At 35.7% G+C, this 26,829-nt stretch overlaps 1 protein-coding gene across 1 annotated transcript in view; it reads left to right on the top strand.

The window, feature by feature from the left end:
• Nucleotides 1-26,829, top strand: part of CNTLN (centlein) — a 198,954-nt gene that overhangs the window by 97,311 nt on the left and 74,814 nt on the right. Inside the window, 4 exon segments of the mRNA XM_039567578.1 lie at nt 299-608; nt 5,576-5,697; nt 8,562-8,687; nt 26,228-26,277. Of these exon segments, the coding sequence (XP_039423512.1) occupies nt 299-608; nt 5,576-5,697; nt 8,562-8,687; nt 26,228-26,277 (608 nt within the window).

Genomic DNA, 26,829 nt, shown 5'->3' with positions numbered 1-26,829 from the left:
GTCATTATGGTATAAGATCTACTGTCTGTTGTATTTATATTCCTCAAGCATATTGTTCCTTCAACTTCACAGTGTGTTAAACTATTTCAAAGGGAAAAAAATCCTTTCCCTCTTGTTTCTGGTTGTCCTATCAAGTGTAACCTTGGACCCTTATAGAGCAATTAGACCAGCCTCTATCCCCTCCTTTGTAATGAGGTTTCTTGCATTTCTGAGTCTATAACCCTTTAGTCTTCCCTAATGGGACATCATTATTCTGAAAGAAACAATGTAAATGTAAATGAATATTCTCATTAACGAGTCACAGAGAAACCTTTAGTGGTAGCGCTGTGGTAATTCTGCTTGTTATTTCTCTGGTATTCCATGCAGATTTTTTTTTTTATAATTCATTATTAGTATTCAAAATTACTTCTTCTTTAATTCTGCATGTCTTTCATAATCCGGTGTTCCAACTAGTTCAACCATGTCCTTGTTTTATTCTCCAGGAACCACCTGTGAAACGTTCAAGGTCTCTGTCCCCAAAGAGCTCTTTTAGAGAGTCAGAGGAGCTAAAGAAGCTTAAAATAGCTGAAAGGAAGATTGAAAACTTAGAGAAGACACTACAGCTAAAGGTGAACATTAAATAAAATAAATAAAGAGCCTGATAGCTAAGCTTACATAGATAAAGATACACCAAAACAGACATTTTAACAATTAAAAATACACGTACTGTTGTGGACTGTGTGTTTGGATCAGAGAGCACTGTCCATTAGTTTTTGCTTTACTGTGTGAATAATCCTGCTGTCCTGTGGAAGCTTAATTGATCTGTCATCAATAACGTATACTTGTTAAATACATTTTCAAAGTTTGTGTTTGAGAATATATATTTTGAGAAATTGATGTGTTCGTATGAAGTAAATCAGAAAGTACAAACACTGAAACTACAAAGAATTTTTTTTCTGTACAATAGACCCATACTTTAAAATGCTGAAGTCAATTACTTGAAACAGATTGACCCCTGGAAATCATAGAAATTATGGCTCAGTTAGTTGCTGGTCTAATAAATGCTGTTAAAAAAAACCCAGTAAAAATTCTGCTCGCTCCACCCCTTCATAGAAAATCTTAGTTGAGCATGTTTTACAATTTCTCATTTTGTCCCTGTTTCACAGATTTCTGTAGCTGTGTTTTTGTTGGTTTGGTATTTTGCTACATAAATACAGTACCTTTTCAACAAACGATTGGTTTAAAATTGCAACTCTGAATGCAAAACGCAAGCCCTGAGTCGTATCTTTTCAAACATGTAAAATTCATCCTCCCCTCCCTCTCTTCCGTCTCCTCCTTCTCTTTTTTTTTTGCTTATCTTTGTTCAGTTATGGAATTTGAAAGATATTTTCAAGTATGTGTAGCCTAAAGGAGAACTGGTTATATTGAACATGCTGTGGTAAATGTTAGGTAAGTGAAAAATCTGGGAGCTCTACCAACCATAGTGATAAGTCAGTTTTAGAAAAATTGTAAATGGGAATATTTATATATAAAATATATTTTAGCACAAATGCCACAGTTCACCCCTCTGTATACTTGGGGGAGTTTAATGCATCATCTTAACACATGTAGAGTATACGGACAGGAAAGGTTATTTAGACTTCAAATTCAGTCTTCCAGGTTGTCTTGTTCCTGAAGATAGAAAACTAATTTTTTGTGTTTTTTCTCTCTGTTGAGAAATCTAAGGCATGTCCCAGCAGCTAAACCTGGGAACTGGCCTTTGGGAGGCCTCCTGTTCATTACTCTTACTTGCCCTGCCTGACACTGGTGCTACAGATTATTCTGGAACTGTGGGCTGCATCTGTTCTGCCCTCGGAAGCAAAACTCCCATGTCAGTGCATATTGTTGTTGCCCTAAATGATAAAGAGCTCGACATTTCTTCTGGAAAGAGGAGTGAAGGAAAGCAGATGCAGAAGAGAAAGAACTCTCTCTGCATAACCTCATATAATAATTTGTGCCATTCACCATACTGCCTTTACTTATGTTCTATTTAATCTTAAAGTGTAATTTAGAAATCTGAGCAGCTTTATGATGTTTAGAGATGTGGGATCTCTATCACAGACATCCATGATGTCTTTAAGGGCTAAGTCTCACCTCAAAAGTGAACACATGAAATTCTTGCATTTTCTCTTGAAATTTCATCTACTTGGCTTCTTTTGCAGAATGCTTTAATGGGCTGAAAATAAGCTATAGAGACCCAGGTCAACATAATAAGTTGTGGCACTACATTCATATTTCAATGAGGCTACTGCCAGCATGAACTAAGCTGTCATAAAGTTAATGGCAGAATATTTCTATTGCTATGCTGTGATTTCTTAATACTAGCCTTCTCTCAGGCATTGTTTCCAACAAAGAAAAATGGATTTGATCAACATTTTCAAAACTGGTCCTTGCATTATTGCCTCTTCAAACAAAGTGTTGTCTATATGATTATTTGAAATATTCTTGCTCAGAGAAATGGTTGCTCTATCAATACACACACTGATGATGCATGTCTCGAACAGGAAATTGTGACTCCATACATTAGTCCTTTAGAAAAATTGGTAACAATTAAAAAAAAAAAAAGAACAGCTCTATTTATGCGGTTTTCAGGAACAGAAATGCCCCAGTCAGTATTGCAAAGGAGCAGGAAAGCTCAAGCTCCCATTCAGTTCTCTCAACTGACTCATTTGTGAACAAGAAAAGTTGGCTCTTACTATCTTTGTTGCTAATATAAATGGGGTGATCCTATAAATTCAGAGTTTTTATACAGAATTGGCTTTGTTTCTAGACATACTAAAAAAGTAACAGAGCATGCCTGGTTGCACCCTTGTTTACAGAAGACAACGTCAAAATATATAATATTTTTAGGGTTTTAAATAAATTATCAAGCTGCTACTTAGAATGGTCCAAAGCATAAGTACTTCAATCTACTGTTGATCTTTAAGAAGTGAGTAGGAGTTTGGTTGTTGAGAGGTAGGTATTTGATACAAACTAAGAAAATATATTCATCTTCTCCTGTATTGCTTCTAGAGCTGTGATCGCTGGTGTAGCCTGGAGGAGATAATCCTCCCTTTAACTGGAGAGGTCTCAAAAGCAAGAGGAGCTCTTCCCTTTGAGTTTTATTATCCTTTCTAGGTTCTAAAATTTTTGGAGGTAATTAATACATGTATTGTAGAATATGCACATCAGTCTTTAAGGCCACCTTAATACTTGTGTGAGCAAGACCACACTCACATTTACTTCAGATTTCATCTATAGTCCTGTTCCATGTATAGTGTTCAAATGCTGAAAATAGATGAATATTGCAGCTTATCCATGTAACTGTGGAAGAAACTATTTTTGTAATGATTGGATGCCTCAGTTATTGTAAGCCTAAGAATAGTAGTCAAATAATTGAATGAGTGTAGTTTTTAAAATTTTCTTTTTACTGTAACAGAAGGTCAATTTCAACAAAAATTTGAATTAGTGATTAGAATCTTTTGACTTGTCTGAGCAGCCTTCCAAAAAAAAAGGAAAAAGAAGGCTTTTTTTTCATAGGCAGTTGGGTTTTTTCTCCTGCAGGTTGGACTTTATGTTACTGTTTTTCATTATTTCATGGGAAGTACTACAGATGACAGTGGACAGCTGGAGAATAATCTGGTGGTCCAGCACTGCTAGAGATGGTTGTTCTGTCCCATTTCTGTAAATATATACAGAACTGTGTATAAGACAGTTTAGTTATTAAATATAACATAATACAGTCAGACAGAGACAGATCTAACAGATTATGGAAATTTCAGTGTATATTTAAAGTCCTGAAGTGCTTAATTTAATGGAGAGAGAGTTATTAGGGCAGTTAATTGTCTAATTTCTATTTCTGCAAGAGCAGGGCAAGTGATAAGGGAAGGCAATAACTGTAACAGAATGGATAATAGAACAGGTAAGCAATAATGAAAAATGTAGATTCATAAATAGGAAAGGCCAAATTCTACAGTTGGTTGCATCTCTGAAAGGGCATTGACACTAATAAGCTTCTGAGGATTTATGTTGAAGACGTTATTTTCCAGTACCCTGCCAGACTTGACCAGTTTTTGCTAGCGATATCAACCATTCTCAGAACAGTTGTTTCATGAACTTCTTTTGAAAACACAACATCTGTAATTGGATTCTTACAAAAATTTTCTCTTGTAAAGCTTGGTAATGGTCTCTATGTTCTTAGTCTAAGATTTATATTGCTATTTATGTGATTGTTTTTAATATCATTGTGGTATATATTATTATATACATGAGTCACTTAAAAACAGTCAAAAGTACTTTTTAAACAATTCAAAATTTATAAATGTATTTGGTTTAGAGGTTGTTTCAAAAAAAACCTTACCACCACTGCTTTGGGAAAGTATTTAATGGTAAGGTCACTTTGGACCTGATTGGGTTCCTAAATCTTCTCTTTGTGTTTCCTGAGTCACTTCCAGAAAACTTCTGGAATTTTGCATATAGTACCATTTCAAACTTTAGCTGGTATCTTTCAGCTTTGTGCATCATGAAAGCTGGACTACATTTGATAAGCCAAGCTTAGTATAGGTACTTAGTAGTTAGCAGTTCTCTAGAAACCCTTGCCATGTTTTTATAGTGGGATTCAATTTTTATTGTTTGCAGCTCTGACTATTGGTCTGTCTAATTTATTGACTAATGCTGAAAAGTTCTCCTTGCATATAAGCAGTAAATACTTGCAAATAAAGTGTTGTGATTTATTTAGTTCTATAATTGCTTTAAAAGCAGAGCTCCCACTGAACTGAGAATGAAGCTCTGATTGCAAATTTTGCTACAGCAGAATTCTTTGCTGGTGAATTCTTTACTAGTGTATACCAGAGTTTGACTTGCTTTATACTGTGAAATGCTTCTTCTTAGTGTTAATTTTTTTTGCAGAGCACTGTATTGTCATTTAGAAAAGTCTGGTTTTAAGCTTACATGATGTTATCCAGTAATATAAATCAAGGTGTATTTCGCTTTTTGTTCTGTACTTTTTTTTTTGGTATGGTTTTCATTACATAAAAGCTATTGTAAAAATTGTTTTTATTTCTTATTTGCTGCTTTACTAGAGGACAAAGTCTGGTTGTTGCAGGTATATATATACTTACATAAACAACTTAATATGTGAAGAAATCCTGAAGCCATTTAAATTTAGATTTTTTTCATGTGGCCAGTATTTCCCTTGAAAACACGTAGATCAGTTTTTCATTGGGAAAAAAAAGAGTAGTTTGAATAAAGAAACAGTGCCAATAATCCTTTTTCAGCCTATGTATTTTTAAATGTATTAGGGCAATGCATTTGCCAGATGAAAGCTGACAGTTTGGTAGTAAATTTTTGAAACTTTCAGCAGCATGAAAATAATATTTAAGTGAATTGCCAAATCAGCAAAATTTTCTGAAGTAGTAATAAAAAAACTTTGACCTCAAGGACTGTGATTCGTGATCTTTCTGCTTAGATTTCTGAGTCTCATGGTAGCTGTTAAAAGAGAACTTTTGTTTCATGTGAGCTGTGTAACAGTCTCTTACATTTTGTCCAACTCTAATTTTGTTTTTCTGGTTTCTTATAGTCTCAAGAATCTTATGAGCTAAGAGCAGCCTATGGAAAACACGAAGAGAGGCTGCAGATGTTACAGACCAACTACAGAGCACTAAAAGAGCAGTTAAAGCAATGGGAAGAGGGCGATAGCAGGTAAGTTACATAGCTCATTAAAAACATTTTCCTTACACAAAAAATCTGAATTAAAGTATTACATAGGTATTCAAAAGGGCGATAGCAGGTAAGTTACATAGCTCATTAAAAACATTTTCCTTACACAAAAAATCTGAATTAAAGTATTACATAGGTATTCAAAAGAGAATTTGATTTGAAGGAAGAAGCTATGATGTGGTGATCAAGACTATCCTTTGTTAAATGTTAAAGCATGTTAAAGCAGAATGCATGGCTTACCCCTATATGAGAAAAATTATAGTTGAAACCAAGAGGAAATACATTGAGCTGACACTTTGACTTTTTTTGTTTAGTATCTCATTCTGAGACTGAGTACTGGACACAGATCTGCTAGGACTGCTTACTTGTGTTTGTCTAATTCCTCACTCAATTATTTTGTTGACTGTGTATGTTTTTAATTTTCTGTAACACAACAGTTCCTCATTATGTTTCAAATAGTTTTCAAAAATAGTTTTATTCATTAAAATATAGAAATATAGAAATATCTCTAACATTTAGTGATTCAAATATTAACTGAAGCTAAAATCTCCTTCCTTATAGGGGAAAAATAATACGTGCATGATAGCAGGGTGTTTTCATCTGTTAAAGTGTTCAAAAATAAATTATTTTCGATAATTTTACAAAAAAATGGAGTAATATATCTTTACTAATGGAAAGAGGAAAGCCTTTCCCACATAAAATTTGCATAATGAACATTCTGTATATCATTCTCCCTTAGGTTCTATACAGAAGAGTGAAAATTTTATGCAGATATTCTTCTTGTTTTTTAAGTCCTTAGCAGACAGAATTTTTGGTAAACAGATGCAGTTGGAGGTATGAAAACATTTCTCATCAGTTCAGTTATCAAACACTGCTGTTTTTCAGGACCAGTTTCAAGAAAGTAATTTCCTTGTGGCTTTAGCAGGGCTTTAGCATGCACCTACAGCTCAGTAAACACGTGTTTTACTAAAAATAATTATTTGTGCAGTTAGAGCAATACTCACTAATCTTGACACTAACTTTATAACTCTCTCTGAACAAGAAGAGAGTCACAGAAAATGCTGCAAAACTGGTAGCTGTTCAGAGTCCAGGGTGACATAAAGCATCCTACTGTGAATGATAAACTGTTCCTCATATATAAGTAATGCTATGGCCTATCTTAGTAGATTTGCATTGCTTTGAAGTACTAGCATTTACTTAGGAGTGGTTTGTCTTTAAAAAAGGGGGGAAAAAAGTGTGGATGAAAACAATAGCAAAGTACAAAATTGCTACATGCATTGATGGTAGCAGAGGATCATTTTTTGAAATACCCAAGCATAAAGACAAATAGAGTCATTTAAATTACAATGAAAAGGTTTTGTTTATTTAGGAAAAATACGGATTTTTTTTTTTCTAGCTCACTGTTTTAAATTTAGTGCAATCTTGAAGTGACTAAGGGATGATAATTACTATATTCAATGAAATTATTTAATTCTAGATCTGTACCTAAACAGGCATTCATATCCACTGAGAGGCCAAGAGTAAAAAGATTAAAAATTGAGCTAGATAAAGACAGTAAAATCTTAAACTTGATATGTAGTGAAGCACTGGGTGTTCTGGTTCTGATAGTTGAAAAAAAGAATGAAGAAGAAAAGGGAAAGAGAGCCAAAGGAGACTTCTGCTTCTGTTTAAAGTAAATGAGACCAGCAGGAATGTATTTGGGAAAAGTAGATATTGGGGAAAATGTAATGCTCAGTCTTCAGTTAGTCATTTGATTTTTTCATCACTATTTAAGATGAGCTGAAAATAACAGGGTTTCAATAATTTTTGTCATCAGAATAGAATTGTATGAAACCACACTAGAGGAGGTTTGGTTTTTGTTTTTATTGTGCTTAAACAAAGGAGTGTAGACAAGACACAAATAAAAGCAGTCTGTAACAATAAGACTCTGTTATTCTGGTATCTCAGCTGTAATAGTGCTGCTGTAATGTAAATCATGCATTAAGAACTCAGTGTCAGGTGCTTATGTGGCATTTCTGATCCTCTGTAAGGGATGGAGGACCCCATTCTCCTTATTCTTCATAGATTAGTATCTGTTATTGAGATGGCAGCTGATGGGACCTAATTCACCTGTCAGTGTACATACAACTTCCACTGATGTACGTGACTGCAAAGATGATGGGGGCCTTAGGAGGTTACCACATTGTCTAACAGTTTATTTCTATGCCCAGTAGGAATTTAGATTGCAGAGTTTTAAATTAATTTCATAAAGGATTTTTTAATACAATTTTTATATTTGGCATTATTAAAATACCTAAAAATATTTTAATGACAGATAAACTGTTAAATATTTTAATTTTATTTTTCTGTGCTTCTAAAGTCAGTATGCTTTTTCTTAATACATCATCTTGTGTGTAGATAGTTAATTCTTTTATTAAACTGTAGAACAGTTTGATTTAGAGTGGGCATTAGTTACAACTTCCAGATTGGCTTGCTGAGGCTTTAGGGGAGCTGATGGCTCTCCCTTATATTTCAAGAGATTATGTGATGATTTTAACAACTTCTTTCTCATACCAGTATTTGAAGTAATGTCATCAGAATGTGAGTGACACTATTCTGCCTCATGTCACCTGGGAGGCATGGTGTCATACTAGCACAATATATGTCTGAAACTATGTAATTGAACTTCTCTTCATTGCCACAGTTAAGGTTTCATGCCTCAGAACATATACTTCATACAAAATTTAGATTCACTGGATGCTGTACTTGAAAATTTGTATTTCCTGAAAGCAAGGGTGCTTTCATTCTGGTTCTCCTAAAATATTTAGATATTTGAAAATGAACAACCTAGTTTTACTCATAAACAGACTTGAAAATAGTAAAAGCAGATACCAGTATACAGGCTTCTGTCAGCTTTGTCAAGAGGATCCTGGTGTAGTGTGGAATGAACTGGCTTTTTTCAAAAGTGAGCACAAAAAACTGTAGATTGAGAAGTGAGTTTGTTTCTTAAATGGTGTTTAAATAAAGAAACATACTGGGTTTTTTCTGAAGTGCTTTACAGGCCATACAAGACAAATTCCTTGCAAAATTCTGTTATAAAAACATCTACCAAAAGCAGAAAAGGAAAACATCAGCTCTTTTTTTTTTTCCTTCCTTCTCTCTCCCCCTTAAATCAGTGACAAGTTACAAGTTTGCTAGCACTAACAGAAACTGTATTCCATGATCTAGGGATTGTGTTAATTAATGTGGCTCTCATCTGTTGGAGGTGTCGCTCTTCATTAGCCTGTATTTTACACACTGCCGTGCTTCATTTTTGGAATGAGGTGGTGAGGGGATAACCTAGCCAGCCATCCTTGTTTGATCTCTGTGATACATACGCAATGCAGAATGCCTCAGCTCTCTTGGTTCCCTGCCCTGTCCTGCTAATCCCAGCTGAGCTCATTATGGTGTAGCCTTGCTGCTACTCCTGGAGCCAGAGCTGTCCAAGCTAATTACTGGTAGCAGCAGAGCTGCCTGTTAAGGGTCTGGTGTGGATCTGCTAACATGGTCCTTGGTAGTGACCTGCAAAAAGCACGAGGGAGTTGCTCTCTTTCTTGCTGTGCACAGCCTGTCCTTTGGGTTTAGTGCTGATCCCTTCACACAGCTCTTTCAGCTGTAGTAAGTGTAAAACTTGGTGAAGGAAACTCTTACTTTAGAAAACATACAGTTTGCTGCTTTGATCTCATAATTCATAGGCTATTACACTCAGCCAGGCAAAGTAAAAAAATGTCCTTTTATACTAGACAAAAGGAAGTTAGTATGGTATAATTAGCCCTTTGCTGTGATTTAACACTTTCTGTAAGTCACGATGATTTTTTTGTTTTAATTTAAGAACCAAGACATCATAGAAAGTTTTATTCAGACTTTGTTTTTGTCAGCATTGAAGAAAATATGTTTTCCCAATGGGTCATGTTATAAACCCATTTTGTGGCGATACCATGAAGGCTGCTATTTCAGAATTTCAACGGTAGCAAATTGTTTTGTTCTATGTAAGTCCTTGTGTTGACCATAAGCTCCCTTGGTGTATTATAGGCAATATTGCCAGTAGCTGTGTTACATGGGGTATTCTTATATTTGCCAGTTAAAATTGCGTGTCTGTTCTTGTCACTTGGTTATCATATCTTTGTTTGCTGTTTTGAAGCTATAACAACAAATTATCACATGCAATTAATTTTTGGGTTTTCATTTTTTGTTTTTATGTAGGAAAGAACACTTTCTTGCCATATATGTAATTTCATATATGTAATTCTCCCTCCATCACTAATGAACACATTCACCACAGGCAGTAGTAACTCAAGAGCAATAATGTAAGCCACTTTTTTCACACAAAGCCATGCAAGAGAGATTGCTTATGTATTTTGCACACCCTGAAGGTTTGTACAGTTGGACTGCTTTTCCAGAGTTCCTGTGCAGTCACATTTATGGGAACACCCTTATGTCTTGTAAGTTGCAGATCACTGACCTTGACTAGACTGTGGTGAGGTGGCATGAGCAAACAGTTGAGCTCTTCGAAATACAGAATTTATAATACAAAATGGGTTCATAAAATTCCGTGTGGTAAGTACTTAGTAAGAAGCCAGTGCAGCATTGTGTTCATTAAGGTGAACTCCTTGTGTGGGTTTGGGTACTGTTTGGCTCCTTATGGGCAATGTCACTTTATGTTAGTTGAAGTAAGGAAGAAATGGATGCATAACTGTGGGGTTTATATCTGTCTTTCTCTAATAGTGACAGTCTTTAATTTGTTGAAGGAAGTCACTATTTCAGGATTTCAGCTCATTTTCTTAAGAAATTCAATACTAAATTTATTGTACTTTTTAGATCTGTGGATAGAGCTTCTTTATATTGCATATATTGTTATTTAAATTCTGTGGATAAAGGATATGATCTGTGGAGTTGGACCAGTTGCTTATATGTGTAATTTACAAGCAGTCTAAGTAAATCAGGTTAGCCCAAAGTTTTTGTGAATGCACTTAATTTAATAGACCCTACTGGTTGTTGTCTTAAGTTGACATAGAACATACATAAACCAAAACCAATGCACTATTGCTTAAAGAACAGTGCCTGTGTAGGGATTTTATTTTGGTTTAAGTAGTTTTAACTTTAATATGTTCAATTTCTCTCTCTGACTAGGCCAAAGAGTGAGTGTTACAAAGATAGGATTATTTTTTATTGCTTGTTTATGTATTCAATCTGTAAGAAAGATTTTCTCTCCCATCTTCTGAGGGGAGAGCAATAATGTAAAATGTCTTTAATATGCACATACACTAATCATGTTTTTAGCCCTCCACTGGACCCACTCCAGGGGCTCCATGTCTCTCTGGTACTGAGGAGCCCAGAACTGGAAACAGCCTCACCAGGACTGAGCAGAGAGGCAGGATCATCTCCCTCAACCTGCTGGCCGTGTTATTCCTAGTGCACCACCAGGACACACTGCTGGCTCATGGATATCTTGTTGACCAGAAGGACCCCCCAGGTCCCACTCCATAGAACTGCTTTGCCACACATCCAATTGTTCTGCTACTTAATTGCAGGCTGGCTAATTTAAACTATTTCGGTATTTCCATATCAAAAGCTAGTTAGTTGGAGCATAGGGATATCCTGTCCCTTTGGCCTTTATGTACAGACTTTGGAAACGTATAGATGACTGTATATAAACTATTGTGGAATCTTTAAAATTTTACATCTTTCATTCTGGATTATTTGTAAGCGACCTTGTAATAGATACCAGCAACACTCAATTATTTGACATAGAACATTCTTCAGCATTAGACATGATGACATAAGTCATCATTTTCACAGCTAGCCGGAAATTTGTTGTCCGTATGAGTGCTGTGTAGTTGTGCATGTCATCCATTATAGGAAGTGTGCTCTGCGTCTTTAAATCATATGGAATCACTACAAGCTCAGTGGTATCTTTCCTCTTCTATAGCAGCTATTTAATAAATGTTTCTGATAAGCTTTCCTTTTTTAGGAAAACAAGACCTCATGGTTTCTGCTTTCCTTGTTCCTGTAGAGTCAAAGCAACTGCTGTATACCTGGTGTAGTGATATGCGACCAACTAGTTGATAGGAGCCTATCTTAGTACCAGCAAAACCATGTGATGCCTCTTGCCTTTTCTAGCTATCAGAATCGGTATGGTGGAGGAAAGCTAAATTAAGTGCGCTGGAATGCTAGCAACAAGAAAAACAAATGTAGCCTTTATTGGTTCCTCTGCTTGTTGAATGTATCATCCCCCCTACATTTTTTAACTAGAGAACTTCCTGAAAAATGCAGCTTTGATAATCTTGACAGTCTCAGGCAATAGGAAATACCTGATCATCAAAGACTTTTATTTTTAAACCTCTATGGTTTTGTGCAACATCCAAATACCGCAGTAATTTTTTTTTTTGTTTAACTCAATGGGTACATCATGTACCAGATTAATTTGGAGCAAAGGGTATGCATGCTGCGTCAGTGTTAAAAAGTGTCATCTACAGCATATAGCTCTTCTGATTTATGTGTTTTCTCTGTAAAGTAATCTTTCTGGTTCTCAGTATTAGGAATGCTGGGACATAGCAGACATCTTACTGTAAATTACTCAAATCTAATAGGTCAGGGCTTTTGTTTACTTTTTTCTGCAGTTAGTAGTTCTGTAGTTAAAATGATTATGTGTATGGGTTTGTTTAGGTTTTGGATAAAAAAAAAAATCTGAAATACCACCTTTCATTCTACTGAAAGCAATTCAGCCTAAGTTCTGCAGCTGGTGTTGTGACTCTTCTGAGGGTTTTGACAAAGTGCATTCTTACTGACCTAACTGAACATTGCTCAGTGAAAATGACAGTCAGGCTCAAGTGTGAGAACAAGAAATAGTGCACTAAAAGTAAATTAAAATGTAAGAAATCAGCAGCATTTGTTGTACTGCAGAGTATAGTTTCTAAAAGATGTTTCTAAAGGACCAAAGTCAGAAATGTAAATGCCACATGCACTCATGTAGGGGCTTTTACATAATGAACAAAATGGCCCTTTTTGTCAAGAGAATTAGTTCTTTTTTTCTAGCAAGCTTCCAGGTTTATTTTCACAAGGCACTGTGTCAACCAACTATTTTTCAGTGAGAGGGTTCTGTCAGGGATTATGAGATTAATGCTTTTTAATTGTTAACCTTGTCTCTAGAACATTTCTTACCTACATCCACTAGATCTTGTAATTTCCTGCATCGTAGCTAACAGACAAATTTGAGGACTTAGTGTGGTTTTTTATATCAGATGTGTTTGTGTTTTTCCTTTGTGCTTTCGTGTTTAATTAGACTCTGCTTGTCTGCAGAGATTTGTATGTGCCTTCTCATGTATGATGGAACTTTGTCATATTGAAAACATGAGTCATGCTGCTTAACATTTTTTTTTCATGATACAGAAGCAGGGAAAGGCAAAATTAAAGTTGCATTAATCGTAAAATTTGAGCATTTTCAGGGACAAAAATAGCAGAGAGATGGTGAAGAAAGGTAAGGACTCTCTGTTAGCTCCCCTTTGTATTGCTTGCACGGTACTATTCCTTGCCTTGCTGTTGGATCAGAGTGATTTCTGTAGATTATTTGGTTTAGAAGTAAGTTGTTGTACTGTTGATAAGCACACTGCCTGCAAAAGAACTGTCTTTTTCTTATCTCCCTCTCTGGCCTAGACAAAAGGTTTTCAGCATTCAGATGGAAATGTCTGAATTATTAGCCTACATATACATATATATGCATGTATAAAAACAAGTACTAAATGTGTCATGTTAAATTTGGCCGAATGTTCATAGAAGAAGCCTAGGAACCTACAATCTTTAACTCCAAAGCACACTAACTGCTAGTAACATGTCAAACTGATATATTAAGAGAATAAGGAGTGAGTAATGAAAATAAGTTTCTCTACAGTACCTTCTGTGAAGTTCTGGGAATTCCGGTAAAGGTAGCAGTGCTTGGTATATTTTGGCACGATGAATTTAACATACAGTGCTAATTTTCTACTTTCCTTTACATAGTACTGATTTTGGAAGGGAAATCACAAATTTTCCAGGTTCCATGTATCTCAGCTTTGATAATACAATATGGAACTTCAACAACTGAATTTTGCAAAATTATAGAGACATTTATTTCAGAGAGTGCAAATAGTATTTTACAATGAAAGTTATTAAACATTGTTTATGTACTCTTGCTTTATCTCTTGAACTCTTTCCTAAAGTGTACTATTTTGTAATTTTAGAAAGTCAGATGTGGTGCTAAGTGGACCTATATTGTGGCCCATCGTGATCTTTGTGATAAAATACTTAGCTGTCTTTTGTTGCATGAGGCAGAATATGCAGATACATGCAAAAGTTTAACCTATTTTAATGCTTTTGGATCTTTTTCTAATTTATAAGGAATTCAGAATGCATTTTCTAAGAATTATTTTTGTATTTGCTTTTTTCAAACACAATCACGTGAGAATAAACATAGAATCTTCAAAATTTTCCTAAAACTCAAATACTTCAGTGGAAGAAATAAATTAAGAAATTAATTTTTATCCTTATTTTGCATTGTTGAAAACCAGCTCAATACTAACAGCAGGCTGTAGGCAAGAGACTTTAGTGTGTTGTCATCTTAGGTTTATAAAGGTTAGAAGGACTGATAGAACAACAAAATTCTCTTGATATTCATATGATGGAAGATGTACCCTTGTGCCATGAGCTTCTCTGAGTTACGCTGATGGCAGTGGTACCCCAGTCTTGGCCCTTGAGGTTGAATCTGTTGTGAACCAACTACAGGTAAAAACACTGTTTATGAGGCTGTTCTGATGGTCTTATTTTAAAGGAATGAAAAACTGCAAATTAGAATAATAAACATAATTCACACAGTGTAACATTTATATTGTCATTAAACACTTCTTGATAAATAAGCTGTATTCTGTGCTACAGTGAAACAAATAAAAGATTACTAAATGGTAGATAAAATGTTAGGCATGGGCTTCTACCATCCTTTTGCAAACTAAAGGTTATGCTGTATGTTGAAACTATCTTAGTCACTAGTGCTTCTTTAGCTTTGGAGTGACTGTTAATTTGAAATATATCTCAAAAGTCACTCTTGACAACTATGACACTATTGACTTTTTTGCTGTGTGAACAGACATTGGACTGTTGAAGAGGGAGTTGCTTTTATCCTTTTTTTGCTCCTGAATGTGAGTTGTAAATCAGAGAGACTTTACTTAGCACCAACAGATACCTCTTTCTGCAATTTTCATCCATCCTACAAGTGACTGAATTGGGAAACAAAAATGATAAAGACATATTTCTGGGAAGTGAATGCACAAGTAAGATGGATAGCTCAAAGACTCTATGTAGTCAAATGCTTCATTTCTTTGGTTAATTAAGACTATACATTTCTTATTGTAAACTATAAGTTTACAATTTTTTAGTGTAAGGGAATTCCAATAAATCATTCTGGATAGTGTGAATGATCACAAAATGGGAGTAATGCTAGTACTTTTTGATTTACTCTTACCTTGGCAGTGTTATCCCCAGACATATGTAATGCTTTTTGCTCTCTCGCACAGTCTATATCAAACACTCACTCCCAGATTTGCTCTGAGTTCCCAAGGCTGTCTGTTGACACATGAATATACAGACCTATAAAAAGAGCATATTTTGCTCTTACTGCAGGCAAATGTACTTGAATCATAATGCTGTAGGAGCAAAGTGACATATTTCTGTCAGAGTAGTATTTCACCTGTAAAAGTTGGATAAAGTTTCTGTCTGGCTTGGTTTTCCTGACTCGAAATAATTTTGAAGTAGCAGAAAATTAAAATTAATGTTAACATTATGACATATGAGACCATTTACAACAGCCTCTTTGTATATTTTCTGTATGGGCTTTTTACAGAAGTATGTGTAATGCGCATGTGCATTCTCCTCTGGTTTTACAGAGCAGAAATTTTACCCTTTTGAAGTCTAAAGAACAGAAAGTGCAATTCACCTTTGCTTACCTAGATGTTTCTATGTTGATGTGCTGTTTTTCTTCTCAAGCACCTTTCTTTTCTGAGGGGAAGAAAACAGAGCTGCTTCTGCTGTCCTTTTTCTATTTTCCTTGCAAGGATCATTAGGCTATTCAGCTTAAGCTTTGGATAAGAAAAAAATTCTGTCTCACTATGTTGACCTGGTGTCTTTAAAACTTACTTTTTTTGGTACTGTAATAAGCAATGCTGCTGTCCCTTTTTAAGGACTGTGATAAAGAGCATGTGAAGCTTGCTTAGCAGTCTTTTTCTGTCTGATTTTCTTCTTAATTTGGCTTTCCTGTCTTTAACAGTCTTCCATGACTCTGGAGGAAAACATTTGAAAAGGCAATAGTTAACCTCATGGACTCAGAGGAAGGCTTCCCTGACTGCTGCAGCTCCTGGACTAGCCCCCTAATATCTGTCCATACCAGCAACAATATGCATTAGGAGATTGTGGTTGGTTGTGCTTATTTCTCCAAAGAGTCATCCTGCTGCGGTCTTTACAACTTGTAATCCTTGGGAAGGAGTCGGTTTCCTCTGTGGGTTTTTCCATCTTATGTATTCAGCTCTATTAGAAATTAGATTCTCTGCATGGTTTTATTTTCCAGATAAAATTCCCTGGGACAAATGGGAAAAATGTCTTATTGTTTGTTTGGATGTTTATTTTAGACTGCCATGAGCCTGCTCTCCTAATTCCTTTTATCTGTATGCAGGGGAGTGTAGAAGTCTCCTGCTTGTCTTACCTGTGAATGCTGAAAGCTGCTGATGAGCAATGGCTGACTTACGGGATGTGCATTACTCAGGAGGCAGTTGTTTGCTAGAGGACTAACTAGAGTCTTCTGGCAATGGGTTAACCCAGGGTCAGCAACTCTGGAGGGAAGGAACCCTTTAAACTCATAAATGCAGAGAGAAAGTTTATGCTATAGTTCAGGCTGTCTTTCAAAATTACCTTTTCTTTAATGCATTGGGACCTAAGTGTGCAGGTATATATGTACCTTAGCTTTGGAGCTGTGTGAGGGCTCCTGATGGTATCTTTAGAACTGCTGACAGTTAAAAATGATGAGTACTAGGATATTTTGTTCCAGCATGAAGGTATATTTTGCAGAAGCCCAGCTTATATGCAGATGGTGGGAGCATTTCTCCTATTCTAGTAACTTGATAAGTAAGCAAGTGTTACAAAGAATTTCTTGCTGATGCCTAGCTATAATCTAAAAGAAATGGGAGGTAGTTTTTTTAGTATAACTGATTCCATAGCACAGTTTTTAATATGCTACCTCTTCCTGTATTCCAAATTGGTGAGTATTAAAAAATAACTTAAAAATGGAGGAGTATTATATAATCAATAGTATTATAATGCAGAAAATAGAGTCCAGAATATTGTAGGTTACTGAAAACAGTAGATTGTGTAATTGTGGGTAAAGATCAGTACCTTGAAAAATAAATGCAATACCACCATAAGCTATTTCATATAGATTTGATCTCTCTTGATTTCTGAATATCCTTGTTTTCATACTGCCAAGTGAGACTGTGGCAATCATAGTTGGAGGATAGAAATGAAGCATTTCTACATAAAACAGAATGCTGCACACTTACTGCTCTTGATGGTGCATTTTCTATATGTGTTACAAGTAAGAAGAATGACTTTTTTCATGAAGTTATTTGTAGCAAATCAAAGGCTTTGAGGTTATTCTCAGAATGTAAAAACACATTATTAGAATTCTGACCAGCCGTATTAGAAGATCCTGGTAGTCTTCTAGGAAATGCCAATGGATTCCTGCTAATTTAGGGTGCTGAATCCTCTTAAATCAAGGACTTAATGTCTCTTCCTTGGAGTTGGAAGTTCTTCTCTGACAACCTAGTCTAGAGCATCTACGACTGCTGCTGCCCTGTTTCTTGTCAACAAAATCTTTAAAAATACTTTCAAGTAGATTACATCGTCAGAAGGTCAGCTTGTTTTGGAAGCAGATAAGAAAATGCTTATTGTTGACAAAGATTTACTGAAGGAATAGAATAAAATCTACCAGATATACTTACAAGCAGCATAACCTCTTTTTGCAGAAGGCTCAAGGCCATTAAGCAGTTTAAGGTGTGCATAACGCTGAAAAGCAGTGCACTAGTTTCTAGGCTTTGTATGGCTTTAAGTCACTTTTTTCCCATCTGATGGGCTATCATTTAAACTTGGCAATGCTGCTAGAAAGTACAACATGTGAGTATAAATAAGAGCAAGACATTTTTTTCTGGAAGAAGTCATAAATTCTGGACTTTTTTCAGTCTGCTAGTTTTTATTACTCTTTCAACTACACTGCAAAACCGGCCTTTTTTCTTTTTTCTTTTCCTGTCTCTTCAAAAGCTGAAAAGACTGTGTGGGAGCTGAATAGTTATTTCAAAGACCATTTTCAGTTCATCTGGTAGACAGACATAAGATTAGTGTAGTCCTAAAATTAAAAATAGCAGTCATGTGTGTCACTCATAGTTACGTAACCTTCATTATTGGCAAGTTTGGTATGTTGTTACTGTAAATTTTCAGGATACATTTTCCAGTTATACAGTCTTCTTTAGCACTTTCTAAACCTTGAATGTAAACTAATCAGGACTGTAAAGACTCCTACAGTGCAATCAGAAAATATTTGACACATTTGACATGATTTGAAAATGTTTTGTATCTTTTCAGTTTAAAGAAACCAATCCATTGTGATTAAAGTAAACCTATGAAAAAAGTGCATCTAGATAAAGGCCAAGTGATAATTGAAATTTCAACATTGCAGGTTTTTAGAAGTGGCTCACTGTGTTAGCATTACCATTGCAGATTTGAGTTTAGACTTAAAGAAACATTATGAAAGTTTAACTCAGTGGTTACTTATTTTCTTTTGTTCTGGATTGCTGATATGTATTCCTAGTAATGAATCTTCTTTGCCTGACATTATTTATGTATGTGTTATTTGTGTAAATTTACAGAGACAATTCTGAACAGTTTTTGTATTACTTTGAAAACCCATTCAAATTTAGTTAGGTTTTATTTCTATTTTTTCCATAAATTTATTAATGGATAAGAGCTTATTTGCAGAATTTTGGCTTTTAAACATCCTGCAAGGTGTTGAAAAACCTACTCCCCATGTCAATAAAAAATAGTGTGTAAGTTGTCAAAATAGCTCACAGTATTTGATAAACACTTGTGCAAAGTTTGTATCTGGTATCTCTCTATTATTTTAAATTATATCCCAGGAACTTCCATTTTTTTAAAGTTGAATTAAGTAATAGAATGAATACACAACAGAAATGTGAGAGAGACAGTAAAATGCAGTAGTCATCTTTGTCTCTGTGAAGAGACAAAGTGTGAAGCTACGAATTTTTGAGCTGGACGTGACCAATTAATACTCACACTTAGATTGCTTTGTCTTTTCTTGTGACCTGTGTGTTTTCATTGTATTCAAATCTCATCATTCATTCTTGAATTATAGTTCAGAGGTTTATCTTCTCTGAGTCTATAGAACAAACTTCTTTCCATAGAAAAGTTTTTGTTTTTCTACTGTCATAACCATACTTTGTTTTGAGTTCTACATTGCTGTATGTATTTCAATTTAGAACTTGACTGTGTTTGTGATGTTGTGTATGGTTTGCTTATCAGCACTTAGGTACCCACAGGTAGCATATTCTTCCTTTTGTACAGGGATTTCATCTTTAAATAAACTTCAGTTTCTAGTTCTTCCTCATTTCTTGCAAAATGCTTAGAAGTTTGAGGGGTTCTAATACTGTTTGGTAGACATAATTTTGAGATTGTCTTTATGAGATGCTGACAGAAATAACACAAATACAACCATGAGCAAGGAAATAAATGCAGCGTATGAGATTTATAAATCAGCATTTTTTGAGGAAAAAAAAGTTCTTTTTAAAACTGAAATTTTAAAATCTATGGTTACATGGTTGTGTTTGTGTTATTTCTGTCAAGTCAAGTTCTAAATTGAAATACATACAGCAATGTAGAACTCAAAACAAAGTCTATGGTTACCACAGTAGAAAAACATAGTAAGAAGAAGAGAACTATAAAGTACTCTGCTTCTCAACTGATAAATTGTCATTAGGAGACTTGTGAAAGGTAAACTGAAAGCAACCACCTTGTTTGATGTTACTGCTTGCCAAAGCAGACAGTTAAAGCAGACTGTTTCCAAATTTTTGTAGGTTTGTGCTTCTCCTACAGTTCCTTTATATACTCATTGTTGAATTTCCCTCCTGAGAAAGAAAGTTGTGCTCAAGTACGTGTGCCACTTAATATTATAATAGGAAGTAGGAAGGTATTTAACCTCATCTGCAATATAAACTTGTAATTTATTTCACTTCATTTAGTAACTACTGGATTTATTAGAAGAAAAAAATATTTGATATCTTGTACAAAAAGTTTAAAGTATACTTTTTTTTTTTTCTTTTTTAAATCAAGCTTGTAGTAATTGTAAAATATGAAATCCATGGAAAGTCCTAAAAGAAAAAAAACTGTATAAACACAGTTAAATGGATGTTAACATAAGCCATTTCTTGCCTAGTCTTGAAACATCATCAGCTCTCAGTGTTTCTACTGTCAAAAGATGGAGAAAACAAGTACTCATATTCACAGGTTTCATTTCAATTTCCATGCCTGAAGTCTGCAATCACCTTAGGAACAATTTAGACAGAAACTAATTTCTCACTGTTGAAATATCTTAAAAGATTCTGTCTCTCAGCCTCAGTTTGTGTGTTGGATGGTTTCAGATGAAATAAATATGGTGCCCTTTGCTCAGCACTTGCTAAATCAAAGACAAGTTTTTCAATGTTCAGAGAAATCCCCTTTTCAGTTAGGACCAAAACCTGACACATTCCTTCTTTCCATTTTTTGATGTGTTAATTGAAAGTGAACGATGCAAAAACTAATGCAGTAAATCCAGTGAGCATATGCTTAAGATAATTACAGCCAATATTAGCTTAATCTGGTAAAATAGTGTTGGAAGCTCTTGTTCACAATATCTGAAATTTGACACTGCTGTTCTGACTATAGTTCCAGTAGGTTAGTATTCTTCATTACCACATGCACAACTTTTGCTCCTTTGAGCTGCAGGACTGGAGAGGCAATTCTTCCATCAGTAAATGAGGGAGGCATCTCATGTCACTAGAATCTGTGCAGCTGGATCACAGGTCTCTTCCTAATCTGCTTTGTGAAAGAGTTGTATGTGAATCATTTAAAAGTCTGGTGGGGCAGACATAGTTTGTCGAAGGCAATCCCACTTTTGGGTGAAAAACCGAGACATTTATCTTCAGACTTACTTTTAATTGGAGAGGGAGGGAAAATTTCAGAAAAATAAATCAGTTCTTACCTATTAAGTTGGCATATCTGTTTGAGACACTGAGAAAGATAATGCTGTAAATGAAAGACTGGAAAGCAAGTATTTCCCCCCACCTCTGCTTTTTGCCATTGTGTTCTTTCAGGATGAGTAATTTCAGTGTTGAATTATACTTCAGCAGCCTTCAGTTACCTTGAATTGCTTGGAGTCCCTTCTTTCTTTGCAAGTTCTTACTTGAACCTTCTGTGATGCTTCTTCCAAGTGATCCGATTCACTTGTTCTTGAGGAATGTGGCAATTATAGAGCCTTTTCAAAGAGCTGTTCTCTTCAAGAAGACCACTCTTGTAATGAAAACTGCAGTGTGCTTTTGTGGTTAATTTTAGAGAGCTGAAATAAATGTGTATTTCTTATTATAATGCTTATACAGGTGCTTTTTTTTCTTCTTCCAAGTTCTAGCTAGAGTAGCTTAAAGGTTTTGTTTTATTATGTTATTCTTCAGATAAAAAAAAAAGCGTGAGCAGAAATCAGTATAGTATCTGTTTTCAAATCAGTTAAACACTTAGAAATTTGCTCAGTGCAAACATATTGGTCTTGAGCAGCCTAATATTTGCATTCAAAACTTCAAAAGTTAGTGAACAGAAGATTAGCAGGCTTCAGCTGTTAGAAATAATAAGAAACCAACAAACTAATTAGCATAGGGCGTGATAGGATAGGATGACAGTAATTGGTTCAGAAAGGGGGGCTATATCTATGTTAGCTTCCCAAGATCAAGAAAATTAAACTCAGGATGCAGATAGCAGTCCCCCCAGTGGTATGCGTCTTACCCAGTTTGGTGTAGTGTGACATGTACGATTTTCTACATATAAGAAGACATAACCACAAAGAGCATAACCCTTGAGAAAGAAGAGCTCACCAGGAGGAACTGAGTCCCTTAAATGAGACCATGGATGAAATATGAGACCTGCTTTCTAGCTGATGTAATAATGTCCTCTTGCACCAAGAATGGTCCTGCAATAAAGGAATTTTTTTAAAGATAGAAAGAAGCAGGTGTTGGTAGTGGGAAGTTTTATTTCACCCTGTCAGCATAAAATATATGCCTAACCTCTGGCAATTTTGGTACCCCTTTGCTAGGCTTAATCTATTTGGGTCAGTGTCTTTCTTGGAGGAGCCTAAAACAAGACACAACCACACATGCTGTCTCAGAAGCACGGATTAGAATCAGTTCTGTAAATTGACTGACTTGCTTATACGGCTAGCATGTTGTTAGGCTTCACCACAAAGGCATGTCACTGCTAATCTTGGTCATATTGGTTCAAAGGACATAATTTTTTTCTGCAAAGCTGCTCTAGAGCCAATTGGTCTTCCAGGATGTCCTCTTTCAAGTAATTTTTCTAACTGGGCTTTGCCTTAAGTGTGCTTCATGAAGTTCCCATCAGCCATTTTTTTCTTCCTACGAAGTGTCTGTGAACAGTGGTCCAGCCCTCCACTGAGCCCTCAGTTGCTTCCCTCAGTTTTACATCATTTGTGAACTTGCTGTGAGGCGCTCTAGCACATCTTTGAGGTTGTTAATAAAGACAGTAAACAGTACTGGCTCTATAATGCATCCCTGAGGAATGCTTATAATTGCTAGCTGCCAGTTGTAGTCCATATGACAGATAATCACCCCTCCAACCTAACAGTCCAGCCAATTTTACAGACACTTTATTTAATTTTCAATTCAGATCTCAAATCTTTGGCAATAAGGAGATGAGAGGCCATCAAGGCAGTGCCTTACTAAATTCAAGCTATACACGCTTGCCCACTTCCCCTTTATTCTTACAGCCAGTCATCTCTTACAGGTGTCGTGAGATTGGTAAAGCAAAATTTTTCCTTGGTAAGTGTATGCTAGTTGTTTTCAATCATGTTGTCTGTTAGGTGACAGGACATTATTTCCAGGATAATTTGCTCTGTAACTTTGCTAGGGAAAGAAGGAAGGCCTGTATTGGGTTTTTGTAGTTTTTTGTTTGGTTGGTTTAATTTAAATAATATCATTAAGAGAGTGGACCAAATCAATTGGCCTAGGGATACTCACTTTCTGGAAAGGAAGCCATATAAAAAATGAAGCAACTAGTCAAAAAATCTCCAACCCCTAAAGACTAGAGAAAGTCGTACAGAAACGTTGGTTGGAAACTGTTAAGAAAGATACTGTAGCTGAAACCTACCTGGAATACGTGCTACAGTTTAAAACAATTAAATTCAAATAAAACTAAACCATTCCCTGCCCCCAAAGAGTCTTAAGGAGCTCTCTTTAGAGACTGTGGAAGTTTTTATGGCTGTTAAAGGGAAAAGGTCAGCATTTAAAACTTAAGCTTGCATTGCTGAGAAACAGGTAGGACCAATAAATAGAGACAGGACAAATGCAGGTGGGAAGTTCAGAAGCTTAAAAAGGCTCTTGAAGAGTGGTTTGCAAAGATGCTTAAACTATTGCAGTAAAGTTTTGCTTATATAGAGTGAAAAAGAAGACAATAAGGAAATCCATAGGTTTGCTTAGTGATAACAGAGTAAAATGATACACTGGGTTTACAGGTCATAAAAGAACAATCTTTTGCTTGGTCAGTCTTTGGTATTAGATGGTCTTTAAGATGCATTTCAACCCAAACATTGCTATGATTGTATGTCTACATGCTAATGATGATTAGAAGATGCCAACAACTTGTGTATGCTTTGCAGCAGATAGATCAAAGGCGTTAGACCTGTTTGAAGTAACTGTACAGCAATTATGAGGTCAAGTAGATTAGTTACTTGTAAGTATATTGAAGTTAATATTCTTCACATGCCAACTGAAGTATGAAGTTACTATAACCTCACTGTTTACAGCCACTGTGCCATCAGACCCGCAGGTTGCCACTGTAACTCCCATCTGCAGAATGGGCTCCAGAGGGAGCTGCAGACCAGTGAGCCTGACTGCTTCTGAACTTAGAAGATGGCAGTCAGTCTTTACAAAAAAGAGGGTGGAAGGGAGAAAGCAAAAAAAAACCACCAATGACCAAACAACCAACAAAAAGCACAGTAGAGGAAGATATCACTAAGCACAGATCAATACAGTTTTGTTGGGGAAGCATTAATGTGGCTCCTGTAAAGGTAAATACTGCTTCATTAACCTGCAGAATTGCAGAAGGGTGACAGTAACTATGTGGTAACAGTAATCTGATCTGTATTTTCCAATTGCCTTTGAAAAGGCTCCACATGAAAGGTTATAAAGAAATTCTGTTGCTGTGGGATTGGAGGAAAGGTCCTTTTCGCAACTGGGAACCAGTTAAAGCAGAAGAAGCAAAGAGTAGTGCTTATGTGACACTTCCAGGGTGAAAAATTTGAATGAGACTGCAGAAACTGTTAGGCTTCTACATTTCCTTGAGTAGCATTTGCTTTTGCCTCTGTTGGAGACATAGTACTGGTGGTGGTTGGACCTGGCACCTGGCTAACCCAGTTGGGCATTTCTAACATTCATTCAAGCCAGTCATTGACTTGTATGGGTCGAATCTTGTATTGCACATTGTAATTTTTGGTTTGGACTTGACTAAAATTTTTCTGTTGTAGATATATCATAACTTCAGTTGGAGGTTATTTCATAGACAAATGAGTTTATTTGGAGGCACTTCAGTTATTCTGACTATAAACTTACCCCTTTACTTACTTCATATAGTTAGTTTACTTCTGCATGTCTTTCATCAGCCTAGAGAAAAAATACATGTAGAAGTTTACTCTTAAAAATCTTGTATAGTCACCATTGTATGCTTGTCAATTAGTGTGTAAAGAGGCAGTATATATGTTCATAAACGTGTTCATTCAGATAATGTTTATGAAGTTGAAAATTAACTTGTTCAGAAGATCAAGCATGTTGATTTCAGTCTGTAATTACATAAACAATGTTTTTTCAAGGAAATATTTTGCCATTCAGTGCAAAAAACTAACATGCTGTGAAGAGTTAAGACAGTGTGAAGACAAAAGCCACTGTAGTCTTGTAATATAAATTGATGATGACTGAGTTTTGGAGGATGAAAGAACAGCAAAGTCAACATGTGAGTGATCCCAAAAACAGCTGGATTTCTTATGTGTCATGCAAAGCAAGTTACTTTAACTTTTCATATTTATAATTTTCTCTGTAATTCATGTTTTACAGCTGAGTCAGAGGTGCATTTAACTGATAATGTGCTTTAACATACTGTGTATACCAAAAGACAGGCTTTTAAAGTCCCTTTGTTAAGTTAGCAAATATTTTGGCCAGATTTTGTTTGTGCCTTATTTCAGAGGGCAAAGTAGGATAAAGCGTAAATTTCCTGTGAAACAGGTGCTGCTGTTCAGAGTACAATAGAAATAAGTGAGAAAATTAGCTGTCCATCTTTCACAACAGAGCTAGGTTAATGTTTGTTTGTGCATGTATGTGTTTATGTTTTAAGCAAAAGCTTCATATTAAATGACTGTGTGCTGTTTTGTGTGCTGTATGATCCTTGGCTGAAACAGGTGGGGATTTTATTGCTGAAATAGTGTACAACTATAGAGTTAGAGAATGTGTCAGAAAACACAAGTATAAATAAACAATTTAAATTAATGTCTTTCTTTCTAGCATTTCCCAATTTGACTTCGAAACTTTAGTATTGGTATCCTGGCAACTTTATTTGTATGTAATTTTATTAAATTGAAAAAAGAGTAATTCAATTTGTTGTGCAGACCTTAGCTGGTTGATATTACAGAATAAGCTATGGTAGTGATATAATACTCCATCAGGGCTGAAAAACAGTAGGAATGATTCTGTTAATAAATTTCTCAAATAGTTACTAGATCATAAGACATATCTTCACAAGTTTGGCTGGCAGTTTCCCCTGACACAGAGTATTTATCCACCTCTTAAAAGGCTTCTACCTCCTACTGGTCTTCTTTTCATCTCAAACATTTTCTTGCCTAAAAAAGATTGGCTGAAACTTCTTAGTGTGTGTTACAATCAGCAGTGTCTGAATTTTGGGAATTCAGATGTTTTACACATTTTAAAAAGCTGTTGTATGAAGGTCTCCTTGTGTTTGAAGTAATGCTAAGTGTTGACAAATTAGAACTAATTCCTGGGTGTTGACAACTTTATTCCCGGTAATATGTTGGTATGGGTTTGGTTTTTTTTTTTTATGATTTTAGTGGCATCTGTGTGATTGTTCCTATTTTTTTATTTCCTCTTTGTAGACTGAATCTTGAAGAAGAATTGGATAAGATGAAAACACACCAATCTGTGAGTAAGTTCACTATACAGGAACTGTGCTTATAGCAAAAAAAGGGAAAGTACAGTATTTTATATGTTTATGTGTCGTTGTAGTGGCTTAAGCCTGGCTAGATGCCAGGCATGTACCAAAGCCTCTCTATCACTTTCCTCCACAGCTGGACAGGGGAGAGAAAATATAATGAAGGGTTCATGAGTTGAAATAAGGACAGAAAGAGATTACTCACCAAGTACTGTCATGTGCAAAACAGACTCAGCTTCAGGGTGTTAATTGAATTGCTAAAAAATCAAAGGAAAATGAGAAGTAAAAACAAATATTAAAAACACCTTCCTCCCACCTCTCCCTCTTTCCTAGCTCTACCTCCTTCCCCCCAGCAGTGTGTGGAGACAGGGAATGTGGGCTATGGTCCGTTCATCATATGTTGTTTCTCCCACTGCTCAGGAAGGGGAGTCCTTCCCCTTCTCCAGTGTGGGGTCCCTCCCATGGGAGACAGTTCTCCATGAACATCTCCAATGTGAGCCCATCCCATGGGCATCAGTCCTCCCCAGACTGCTCCATGTGGGTCAC

The sequence above is a fragment of the Corvus cornix genome, chromosome Z (genome assembly GCF_000738735.6).
Source record: "Corvus cornix cornix isolate S_Up_H32 chromosome Z, ASM73873v5, whole genome shotgun sequence".
NCBI classification, from domain to species: Eukaryota; Metazoa; Chordata; class Aves; order Passeriformes; family Corvidae; genus Corvus; species Corvus cornix.
The sequence above is the reverse complement of the archived record's forward strand: the minus strand, read 5'-3'. Positions and strand labels throughout refer to the sequence as shown.